Here is a 13,846-nt window from a genome sequence, read left to right on the forward strand (position 1 = left end):
GCTGGGATTGTCCAATTCCATCGGAATGCACAATGGACATGAATGGATGCAGGTGATCAGACAGGATGCTCACAGATGTTTCACCTGCCAGAGTCTTATCTAGGCGTATCAGGGGTCCTATATCACTCCAACTTCACACACGCCACACCATTACAGAGCTTCCACCAGCTTGAACAGTCCCCTGCTGAAATGCAGGGTCCATGGATTCGTAATGATGTCTCCATACCCGTACATGTCTACCCACTTGATACAATTTGAAACGAGACTTGTCCGGCAAGGCAACATGTTTCCAGTCATCAACCGTCCAATGCTGGTGTTGAAGGGCCCAGGCAAGGTGTAAAGCTTTGTGTCCTGTAGCTGGTTGGTTGATTTGGAAGAGGAGACCAAACAGCGAGGTCATCAGTCCCATCGGATTGGGGAAGGGCAGGGAACGAAGTCGGCCGTGCCCTTTTCAAAGGAACCATCCCAGCAGCTGCCTGAAGCGATTTAGGGAAATCGCAGAAAACCTAAATCAAAATGGCCGAACACAGGTTTGAATCATCATCTTCCAGTGTGCTAACCAGTGCGCCACATTGCTCGGTGCGTGTCATGCAGTCAGCAAGGGTACACGAGTGGGCATTTGACTACGAAAGCCCATATTGATGATGATTTGCCGAATGGTTCGAATGCTTACACTCGTTGATGACCCTGCATTTAAATCTGAAGCAATTTGGGGAAGGGTTGCACTAGTGTCACATTGAACAATTCTCTTCAATCATCATTGGTCCTGTTCTTGCAGGATCTTTTTCTGGTTGCAGCGATGTCGGAGATTTGATGTTTTACTGGATTCTTTATATTCATGGTACGCTCATGAAATGGTCATATGGGAAAATGCTCACTTCATCACCACCTCGGAGAAGCTGTGTCCCTTGTGTCACTTGGGCACAGACTGTAACACCACTTGAATCTTGATAACCTGCCATTGTAACAGCAGTCAGTATTCTAACAACTGCGCCACACACTTGTTGTCTCATATAAGCATTGCCAACCGCAGCACCATATTCTGCCTGTTTTCACACCTCTGTATTTGAATATGCCAGCCTATACCAGTTTCTTTGGCATTTCAGTGTATAATCTCTATTATCAAATAAGAGACTACAAACCAGACACTGAAAATTATAACAGTATAAAACACTATCTTATGTTTCCTTGGAGCAGTGCTGAAAAGGAAATGAAAATTTGTTTCATAGCTGTGATGTGATGGTGCGTCACACTGAATATACTCAGCAATATTAATATAATCGTGAAGTAAACTGAATATACCAGAGATTATATATGACTCATACAAAATTCTTTCATCACAATCGGTGAAAATTGTGATCACACCTTCGATAAATTTTGCCACTGTGAAATACAGTATAAACTAATAACAAAGTCTCTGTTGTATATGGAATACTGTTGTCACATGGATCACACCATGCTGTATAATGAAGGTACCAGAATTAATATATATTAACATAATACAATAAGGTGTAACCGCAGTTGTGACATCCTCTAATACAGGACCTTAAGTGTCATGACATAAATAGAACTATCCACACCAAATACACCCTTTATACAAGATAACTACTTAAGATTATTAGCCACAATCGACATATCCACTTGCAAGAAGTTTTGTTCTCTGTAATAGGGGGCTTGAGAAAATGGCCAAAGCAAAAAACTATTCAATCAGAAAATAAACAGCAGCTTTGGTGTTAAACAATTAAAAATTTAAATAATTTCTTTTCTTCAAGATAAAATTAGTTCCACATACTGTCCTAGTGCTTGTGATACAAGTAAACTATTTTAAAAAGCAATATTATGGTCACCAAACTCAATTCTAGCAGCACACCACCTTCTTTCAATCAGCCTATAACAACAACTTATTTGACAGTTCATTTCTGTAAATTAATTTTATTTACACAGCCCCAGCACACAACAACAATACCCACTTGTTGCTAGAAATCTTGATTATTCAAGTTTTGTTACTATTGTTAAAAAAGATCCCTGAAATGAATGTTGTGCCCGACTGATTTGAGGTTGTTTTAACAACTGTGCACATAAAATTAAATTTTAAACATTTTGTTTTTAATGTGAACCTAAGCAATGTTTCATATTTACAGTTACCCAACATCACCATCATCAGGAGAGTGATCTCTTACTATGAAAAATATATTTTTCTGGTTGTTGAAGTTTCATTTAGCCAAGATCACGTGAATTCGTATGCGGAGGATTCGTTTCGGCAAACTTTAATTGCCATCTTCAAATCTAAAATTTGTTTTTACATTCAGAAGAACATTTTTCAAAATATGTGCATTACATACCCTTAACACACATCAATTTAATGCCATTGTATGTAGCGCACTGTACACAAAATGTTACTTGCTCTTTCCCTGTCGGCAACTGACAGCACACTGCCCAGCAATAGTCAACTGGACTGTATTACAGTACTACCAGGTGGCAGTATGGTCCTATTTAATAATTTGGAAAACCTAATACATACAAGTTTTCTACAATACATACACTGAGGACAGTGCTCTACACTTGTAAAATCTTTTTTTATAATATTTAAAACAATTTGAAAACTGTTTCTTATTAAGAGACACAAAATGGCCTTGTCCGCTCGCTGCAAAAAGGTGCACCATTTAAAAGCAGGCAATCAAAATTATCAGCATCTTTTGAAACATCATAACATAATTTCAAAGTTTGCGTGATGAAAACCACAAGTGGTTACATTTTACACACAACCAATTCTGCAGTTATGGTTAACTTGAAAAACTTAATATATGCATATATCACACAGTTCATTGTCCAGTTGTTTATCAAGCATCTGGCAATATTAAATCAGAATGGGTTTCAGATCATAGGCATTCTTGGAGGTCAACTACACTAATGGTGAGAACACTGCGATGTGCATAGTGTGAATGATGATTTTTCAAATGATACAACATGTCATATAGTATGTCCCTAGGATACATTTAAAAAGCTCAAGATGAGCTATCTTTAAACATGACCCTATGTTCCACCAACACTGTCCCCCCTCTCTCTGGCCAGTTTCTACTCCCCTCTTCCCACAATACTTTTCACCACTGATTACAGTGTTTAACAAAATATAGATGGTTTTACCTGTTGCAAAGTACATAGATATTGTATTGTGAGAAACTGTACATCTTCCACTTATAAATAGACTGTCATACTGACTGTAACAGCATGTTACTGATTATGTTAACTGGTACAGATGTACTTTGTATCACTCTGTAATATTTGGGTTTTATGAATATATCAAACTCATCAATACGGATGAACCCTGCCTGTAATTAACTGTCATATTGTTAATGTAAGAACAAACATTATAAAGGTTGCAAAATGTAAATTAATGGTCTGTTGAGAACATAAACAAAATGTCTCCTTAAAAGCCAATTCCTCTCACATGTGTAGTCCATTGCACTTGTGGTTTTCATCATGCAATCTTGAGAAATTATCTTATGTTTTGAAAAGGTGTCAGTAACTTGGATCGTCTGCTTTTAAATGGTGCACCAATTTGCAGTGACCCGACATGGCTATTTCTTGTCTGTTAATAAGAAATTGTTATCACATTGTTTTAAATATTATAAAAAATATCTTAGAAGTGTTGAGTACTGCATCATTGTACAAATTATACAAACATAGAAAAGATGTATGCATTTGGTTTTCCAAATTATTAAGTAGGAGCTTGTTCCCATCTGGTGGTACTCCATAACTCAATACTATTGCTAGGCAGTGAGCCATCAGCTGTTAGCATGACCAGAGCAAATAACATTTTGAATACAAGATATATTTTTATGAATGTGCATCACAGGTATAGTTTTATTGTTTGAAGTACGACACAACAATAATGTTGTCTGCTCCAGCTAGGTATATACACTTCGGATACATTTTATCATACTTTTGATGTTGGATGTTCCATAATCATTTTTATTTATATTACAGTGAAGTAACTGTTTTCGGGATTAGAAGACAGTGCACCACATACAGTACCACTACATTGATGTATGTGATACCCATACTTTGAAAAAATTTTGTTCTAAATGTACGTTAACTATTAGATTGTAAAAACTGTTGAAACTACTATTGCAAATAAAATTTTATAAAACTAGTCACCCACAAATGTAATTCATGTGATATGGGCTAAATAAAATTTCTACAACCAGAAGATTATATTCTTCCATTTCACATTTACACTGACAGCTGCATGAAGCCACCCATGAGGGACCTTTCTCAGAGCTGATTCCAAATACATATGATACACTGAAAGTATCTTAAGAAACACTGGACAAAGACATAGGCTGACTTTATGGAGAAATGGTCAATAAAATTAAACTACAAACCAATACGCATTCAAGGAAAAATTTCTACATTTAGAAACAATATGAGAGTGAAGACTTTTGAAACTATTATTCAGCAGTAGCTTCATTAACACGAAATGATGGAAAAACTCATAGCAAGTGGAGTGGTGGTACACATTATAAATTGCATTTATCACCATTGGAAGGTGTCTGGAAGTAGAATATTTCGTGATATGCTGCATGTATTTTACATTAAAAAATCAGAGACAGTAGTAACTACAAAGAGCATTACAAATTTAATCAAGGCAGACCCTGGGAATATTAACTTTTCAGATTATGCAAGAAGTAGGTCTCCATCAGTAACAGTGTTATATAAATGATGTTTTTATCAGCTAATACAAGCTTCCTAACTGATATAACATTGCAACTAAAAAGCTGAGGCAGTATTTCTAAAATAACCACAAACATTTAACAGTAAATATATGGCAATTTTTTCAGTATTTATCTCGTAAGCCTCCAGATAAATGATGATGTGGACTTAGAAGACACTTAAAAACCTTAGAGGACTAAGGAATGAAACTTAGGGCATAAAAATTGTGTGTATAAACCTCAAGTCCTTTATATTTAACTCATTACAGAATATGTTTGTTTATACACTCCAGATGGTACCATTCTTCACCACATATTCATTGTAACTAGTAAATTTTTTTCCACTTCTGTCTTGTACCATAACTATTACAGTAAATACTACAGCACTAGAAGTTTTGACTTCAGACAAATCATGTATTCAGAATGCAAGAAACTTCTTCTAAGTCACGTTACACAACACATCCGATCAACTGTCTGTGGTTATTTGAAATTTTAATCCTGAAATAATTCTCAGCAAGTGTGCACGCCAGCTGGAGAAACATTTTGATGCCATTATACTTGAAACTATTTCCTTCAATTCATCGTGTGCCTAATGAATGCAATTAAAAATGATGGTACATCCTTAAAGGTCTGTAAAAGCCAAAATGTACGGCCAATAATTTTAAGTGCAAAATACTTTCTGACCAAACCAACATAGTAGCTGCACACATTCCACAACTAATAAAACTGTATACACAAAATCTCAAAGAATTAGCTATGTTTACTGCCAATTATCTATGCACACAAAAGTATTTATTGAGTACTCTCAGCTCCCTGACAAAGGATCTAGTATGGAAGTAATGACTTGCTCCAAAATCACTATATGTATGAATGCAGTATTATTTTGTGCAAATCAAATCTGTTTTTCATTATAAGTTGTTTCCTTTGTTAAACTATAATGAACTTTTACATCAGCATTTATTTGAATCCACATGGGCATCAATGCTGTGTGTGCCATTCAGATTCAAAAACTATTTGTGTTACATGGGAATAAATTTTTTTACCACATACCACTCAAATTTGTTTCACATAAACACAATAACCAGAATAACTATGAGTACACACTGAAATACATGTCATATGACTGTAATTTAGACAGCTCGGACCTTCAGAAAATACTATACTCTAAATTATGAGGGAAATAATGGAATTAATATCTGATAAAACATGGCTAAATTTTTCCAACTCTCCAGCTGAGCTGAAATCATGAAATGAAAATCCTGCAGACTACCACTTCATCAAAAGCTCTGCCAACACCAAACAATATTAGTTTTTCTTTACTAACTACATGAAAGAATTCAGTGCATCCTTGTTAACATAAATTTAGTTCAGACACATTCTAGTTTGATTAACTTTTTGTTCATCTTAATATAACTTATTCATATCACTTTGACATTATAATTTCAACCGAACTTCAACAGTCTATTCACATATTTAAAGTGGCATTTGTACACCACTTACAAATATTTTAACTGTTGACTGAAAATTATCATCAAAAAACTTTTCAAACGAATATCTTCAATGTTAGGTGTAGAAGACACTGTGCAGTGATCTGGACAACAGAATGGATGCAGTAGGTTTTCAAATGCACTCTACATCCTTGGAAACCACAAAAAATGTAACCTGTTCCAATGTTGTGCAATAAGTGAACACTATGGCAGCACTTGACTCAATTTTCCTTTATGGTGTCTCAAAATACTGCATAGAAGTGAAATGAAAAGAACAATGTTTATGACTGAATTCCTTTCCAACTCAAAACACTTGCCACAGTCAGATTAGGGACATAGGGCTTTCATAGGTGCTTTGTCTGGTTTTCACCACATATTTAGTTTCCATCTGCAAGAAGAAAATTATAAACTTCTTGCTTATCTCTGCAACAGAGCGTTAAAAAAAAAAAAAAAAAAAAAAAAATGCAGCAATATCGCGTATCAGAATGCTCATTTTCAGTTGCAGTGAGAAATTGTGACACTCCCCTTTTTCATGAAAACAACTGACTCTTATGAAGAAATATGATTGTGTGGTGTTAATACTGATACATCTCAATCAATCTTTGACTTCAGTTTAAGAAAATCTCTTCAGTGAGTGATTATTATGAAGTGGTAGATCATTTTTTGTATAGTAAGACACTATCTGCAAGAACCTATTCAGGGGGAGAGGGAGAGAGAGAGAGAGAGAGAGAGAGAGAGAGAGAGAGAGAGAGAGAGAGAGAGAGAGAGAGAGAGGGAGAGGGGGAGAGGGGGGGGGGCTAATACTCTTCACACCCATTTATCACACATTTAACATTAGAACCAACCAAAATCTTCTAGTACAGAATTATATTATTTGTCACAGAGTGAATCTGTGTTTTAACAATGGTCTCGTCTTTCGACTGTCTTACTCATGCCTCTGCTACAATTTTCCATAAAATGTACCCAGATCAAAGCCATGCAGCAACCTAACTGCCCCATAAAAGGACTAATTTGGTACAACAGGTTTTTTAAAGGCAGGGTGCACAAACTCCAGTTCTCTATTGCTAAAGATATCTTGACTTTTAAACCCATCTAAACAGAGTTATAGATCATATCTAAGTGCACTGACATTAATTGCATGCTGTTTTACATCACATGAACTGCCATAAGATAGGAGCAAGCTAACATATGTACAAACCTCATAGCCCTCCAACAAGATTGAAAGACGAAAGAAAAAAAATAAAAATCATGTTTTAACGTTTCAGAGTAAATTATACTTACTTACTGACTAGACTACATTTTCTGTACACGGATATTTTCCCCTTCTAAAATACAAGTGGCCTGACTTGAGTAGAAAACTATTGGCATCTGCTGAAAGTACAGCAAACCTGAATTTTGATGCTTTCTGCTATGAAAAATGAAGGTAGCAAATGAACAATATAAGAATACAGAAACTCTGATAATGCCAAATCAGGGTGGGGAATATCAAATAAAGCCTAATTTGACAAATAACCACAGGTCAGAGCTGCACCACTGTGGAGCTATGGCTATAAAACAGTTGCCATTCAATGACAAAAGGAGTAGTAGTTTTTCCACTTAGTGGAGGTGAGGTGTTTCTAGCAGTGTGGTTTTGTCCTACTAAATGGGTGAGGTACACAAACAGTATGTTATCCAACAATTACTTTGCTTATGAAGCAAAATGACGCATTGTTCTTGATACAAGAAGGTATGCTGAACATTTCCCAAGCAGGAGACCAGTAGTCACCACCTTTAGGGTGATGGGTCAGCATTTTAGAGAAATGGTCATATTTGCACCCAGACAGGACACTGCATAGTGGCATATAATAGTGGGACTCCAGAATTAGAGAAAGGATTATTCCCACATTTTGAAATACCTTCAACCAGCAGCACGACCAAAGCTCATCAAGTCTGTCGCTCAACTCCATGTTTTTGGAATTACTTGCATTCTTGCCATGTACAAAAGGTCCATGTGTTGAAGGAAGATTACCCAAGATGTGCATATTTTTATTCCTTCATGTTTACACAGAGCCACCATTCCAACAATGTCAATTTTCCCTACTTCATCTTATTTACGGCAATGGCTATTTCTCTAAGCAAGGAGAAGTTAACTCTTTAACTGTCGTGTATGTGTTAACTTTTCCTGCTTTGCCACTTCCATGGTGCTGAGAATGTGTTAAATATGGCCCCTGGGTATTCAGATGCATCACTGCTGCGGCAAGTTACTTCTGAATCTCAGTGAATAAAAAACTTTCGAATACTTGTCATACAACATATCACCTGCAATACACCTCATTTCAATACCTTTAATCATTTATGAAGTATGATGACTGTTATGACCACATGGTTAATAATGCACAGAGACTGAAATGGTAGCATTGCACGCTACCGTCCATCAGGTATAACAATCAATAACTTGAGAAGAAACTGAGATATTGTTCTGTTCTAAATTGTAAATAAAATTTTAATATCTTATTTACATTTCGTATACTGCAATATAAGAGCTAAGATCAGCCTTACACAAAGTTTAAGCAATGCGCTTTTACTTCCGGAAATTTTTTACTTTATTTGATGCAGCATAGTAACTGCGACAAATAACAAAAAGAAATTCAGTCCTTCATCGAGCGACGATATGAGACTGTAAGGTGTACAAAAATCAATTTTTTCACCTAATAGTTTTCTTAAAATTGAATGACAAGTATTTCATAGCAATTGCAATGCTGTCTCTCAGCACAGGTGGAGTATCTGGCAAGCAGTACAGCCACAAAAAAGTTGCACTCAGCACACAATGCAGCATTGAAAGAGTTAATATCGTGACTGTAATGGGTGTGTATGTTACAATCCTTACAGCATTGAAAAGCACAGCCATCAAGCAAGATTTTTGGTAAATGTCTGGAATGGAACTGTACAAGACAACTTGATCCACCCCTTTTGATCCATCTTATTGATTAAATAGACAGAATTATTTACGATTTTTGCAAGTGGAATTTCACACTGTTGCTGGAAGACTGTTTCCCAAATATATGCTGAACGATGCTGCATCAACACGTTAATGCTCCACTACATTGCACTTTGGTACTCCAGCAACAGTTAACTGATTTGGGACAGTGGTTCCTGCGAGTGGCTTCCAGATCGCCAGATTTAAAATCTGCTGCATGTTTGTGGTGGCCTTATAAAGAATCACATTTACTGAACATCAGTTAACACCTGTGAACATACAGTCACATGAATTTTTGAGCACTCGGCAATAATTTCTTCTATAATGTCCACTTTATAGCAATACTGGAGTCTGAAATTTCAAATACTGAAAAATCAAGAGTAATTTCTTTTTTCGTTTTTTTACCAAGGTCTTAATTTACAATTACTGATCTATTCGTTAAAGTTCATTCGAGTTCCCTGTACATTAACAAAAATTAAAAAGTAACCTTCAGATTTTATTTCCACTACCTTACTGAGACACTGTTTGTCATGTATATTACTGTGTTAATAATTTAATGATATTATGATAGTTCTAATAAAGTTGATTTAATAACCAAAGTTCATCTTACCAAACAAGGTGTTTATAGGAATTCAGTTTGTCTCTTGACTGTCCAGCTTAAAGCCTGAGCTAATTTAACCAGTAACTGCAATTTTTGGCACAAGAAGTATTAGAAGGGACAAGTTACGTTAAACATGCATACACTTGCACGCTACTTGTTGATTGGCTGCTATTTTATCACCAAGGCTCCACAGTGGTGCATTTTTGTTGAAAGGTTATTTTGCAAACTGGGCTCTATTTTATATCTCTTAACCTAAAATGACCTTACTGCCCTGCATACACTCACAGGAAAATCAATTTTTGCAGAGTAGTAAATAAACTGTGAGCAATCTCTCTGCACGTAATATTATTTTTCTAATGGGATCGTGTTTAAAATGCAATTATAATGAAAGACTATGAATAGGTGGATTTTTAAAAGCCATATTTTTGTATACCATCAAGAACGTATCATTGGAAAAGTAATATCGAGCACTGTGTGTTCAATTTTTTTTCGAACTGACATTCAAAACTTGTGCTCTATTATTCAATGTACTACTGACGTGTTCCTCCAATAGCTGTACACTAAAAATTAAAGTCTAGAATGTATGCACATTTCTGGAATGCAATTAAAGCTGTAACACTTTTTGGTAGGTTGATATTCCATCAACATCTATGTCCTCAGTAAAGTACAGATTACACTAGTTCCTCCTACTTTAAGCTTCAGTTTAATGAGAAACCCGAATGATCTGTCAGACATTAGTGTTAAAAATGTTGAACCTGCCAGGAGTAATTGGTAATTCAAACATCTGGCATTAAATAAAAAACAGAGGTACTTATTCACAATCAATGGACATAGGTTGAAAACTGAACTGATGTAAGGTGACGCATGATAAGATTCGAACAGTTACTATTATGCCTGATCCAGTTTAATCAATGCATGCAATGAAAAATACAATTTTTTTGTAAATGGCAATGAAAGTTTATCAGAGACAAAGTTTATCAAATAAGTCACATAAAACCCACAATTTACTAGAGACACTAATTTAAATATCTGTTAATCACACACAGAAACTAGAAAATCCAGCAAGTAAAGTTGACATGTAGTAATATTTAGGAAAACACAAAGCAACAGCTACTTGTTAGGACTGCACTATCTGCAATAAAGTTACAGCTGAATTAACCACAACTTATAAATATGATTCCATGACTTCTACTGTAGTGTTATACCTCTATCTGAAGATTTTATTAATTTTTTAGTGCAAAGTAATTTCAGGTAACAGTTCCTTTAAAAAAAAAAAAAACACATTTTTACAAACAAAACTTAACTGAAACAGTTGTAATCAATATTTGATATATAGGAACTTTCATAAAATATAACATAATAATAATAATAATAATAATAATAATGTTGTATGGCTCAGTGTTCTGCTGCAAATCTCTCTGTTCGATGCCAGTTTGGTGAATAGGAAATAAAATCATAATTTTGTGATGCTCTCTGTTCAGCCTTTAAAATATGCTTTAAATTTAGAAATGTGCATACATTCTAGACTTTAATTTTTAGTGTACAGCTATTGGAGGAACACGTCAGTAGTACATTGAATAATAGAGCACAAGTTTTGAATGTCAGTTCGAAAAAAAATTGAACACACAGTGCTCGATATTACTTTTCCAATGATACGTTCTTGATGGTATACAAAAATATGGCTTTTAAAAATCCACCTATTCATAGTCTTTCATTATAATTGCATTTTAAACACGATCCCATTAGAAAAATAATATTACGTGCAGAGAGATTGCTCACAGTTTATTTACTACTCTGCAAAAATTGATTTTCCTGTGAGTGTATGCAGGGCAGTAAGGTCATTACTATTATGCCTGATCCAGTTTAATCAATGCATGCAATGAAAAATACAATTTTTTTGTAAATGGCAATGAAAGTTTATCAGAGACAAAGTCATCATTTATGATGTCAATGGCAAAGTCTTGGATAGAGCAGCCACCTGATCACAGTAATTGAGTAATGTTGAGCCCAGTTACTACTTGGATGGGTGACCTTCTGGGAATACCAGGTGTCACAGGTTCAGGGACATGCAAGTCACCAAACTGGCATCGAACAGAGATATTTGCAGCAGAACACTGAGCCATACAACATCATTATTATTATTATTATTATTATTATTATTAGGGATGCCAGCATGGCTTTCTTTGGGAAAAATTTTAACTCATTAATAGGAAATATATGTCAACATATGCACACAAGAAGACTGGAGCTCCAGTCACAGTTTTGAGAGAAACAGAAGACTCTAATTTGGGCAAACAGAAAATATAGAAACACAATTACAAAGGAAAAAAAAGAGTGACAACAATGCACAGTATGGTCTTGCACAAAAATTAATATTCTTGTTTAGATGTGTTCATTATTTGAAGAAACAAATGTCAAGTACCAGTATTTTTAATGTCAAGAGAAGACAGAACGGCTGGTCAGTTCTTATCTTCATGAGGCACAACTTCCAGTATTGCAAACAAACAGTTAAAATAGAAAGCAGCACCCTTAACTTTCATAATGATACGTCTTAGCTTCTGAGAGGAATGAGGACTTTCTGAAAAATTTTGCCAGGGTTGGTGTTTTTTTTTTTTTTTTTTTTTTTTTTTTTTTTTTTTTTTTTGGGGGGGGGGGGGGGGTGACCTGCCCACCCTCCTTTCTACTCTTTCCTTCCTGGAAAAAGAACCTATTCTTCTGAAACCAACGAGTAGTGCAATTTATTTTTATGTATTTCTATTGGCAGTACAGGAAGGCAGGTACACCTCCTGAGGGTGCACACCTATCAGCTGTACTCTCTCTCTCTCTCTCTCTGCAACTGTAACAATCTTACAAATTGAGTACTCCTTTTACAAGAGTTTTAATATCCTAGACTGTCTGTTACATCACAACCACAAGAACAAGAACATGAACATGGATAACATGTCACAGACACGAAGATACTGGGGAAAGCTTCCAATGGATAAGGAGTTCCTTACAGCATCAACAATTATAAGATTCAAGGCAGAAGATCAAAAACCACAGCATGATATGTCTGAAAAGGAGGTCTCTGCATTATCGATATGAAAAAGAATACTGTGGCACAGAAATGGAGAAATTACAATCACCAAAACTAATTTCTATGGTAAAACACACACACACACACACACACACACACACACACACACACACACACACACACACACACAGCAGAGAAATATTAAATATTATAGAAATGATTGTGTATGTCTTATGTAATGCCATCATGGTGCAGTTCAAACAGCTGTCTACAACCTGCTATCATACTACTAAAATAGAGAAATTGTTCATGACCTAGGACCAATTTCAAAAGTTTCTCTAAGTATGGAAAACAGACTTGAAACTAACAATATTTGTCCTAAACCGGACAAAAATCCATTGAGTAAAGTGATCAATAAACAAAGTTGCTTACTGATTTTCGTGTGTGACACATCTGCCCATGCACTATCTTCTGTAACGTGTAGAACAGGTCAACACTTGTGTTCTGTTATCCAACCACCCCCCCCCCCCCTCCCAAATTAATCCCACACATTCTTTCAAATACATACATTTACAGGGTAAGGAAACACCTTCATAAATACTGAGAAGCATTTGAAGTAATTCAGCCATGTAAAACAAGGGTAGCTCTAATTTTAATGAGAAGCAAAATATTAAAACAGTTGATACAAGAATGGATCAAAATGTCACTAAATATGGTAACAATTACTCTCCAGGAACTTTTTTTTTGCTACACTACATAGTAGTGCCATGGAATCTCAATGTTAAGAAAACAATTAAACAAATAACTTAAGTATAACAGCACCAGGTCCGATGACTTCACTTCTTCGACAGCTGATCTGCCACTCTTGCCAGACTCAACACTTACCCTAACCTAAAAAGAGGGAAAAGAACACACATATTTTCAACCTGGAGAAAAAAAAACACATTGATCTGAGCAGTTGGTGCATAGTCATTTACGTTTATACACTGGCAAACAGGCAGCGAAATTGCAAGTGCGCACACAGAAATACCATCCTCATTTTGATATCCACTACCACAAAAGTTACCACTAACA

General features: G+C 35.5%; 1 protein-coding gene across 1 annotated transcript in view; it reads right to left on the reverse strand.

The window, feature by feature from the left end:
• Positions 1-13,846, reverse strand: part of LOC124556480 (dynamin) — a 117,747-nt gene that overhangs the window by 43,341 nt on the left and 60,560 nt on the right. Inside the window, 1 exon segment of the mRNA XM_047130434.1 lies at positions 13,658-13,663. Within this exon segment, the coding sequence (XP_046986390.1) occupies positions 13,658-13,663 (6 nt within the window).

This window comes from Schistocerca americana, chromosome X (assembly GCF_021461395.2).
Source record: "Schistocerca americana isolate TAMUIC-IGC-003095 chromosome X, iqSchAmer2.1, whole genome shotgun sequence".
Taxonomy (NCBI): domain Eukaryota; kingdom Metazoa; phylum Arthropoda; class Insecta; order Orthoptera; family Acrididae; genus Schistocerca; species Schistocerca americana.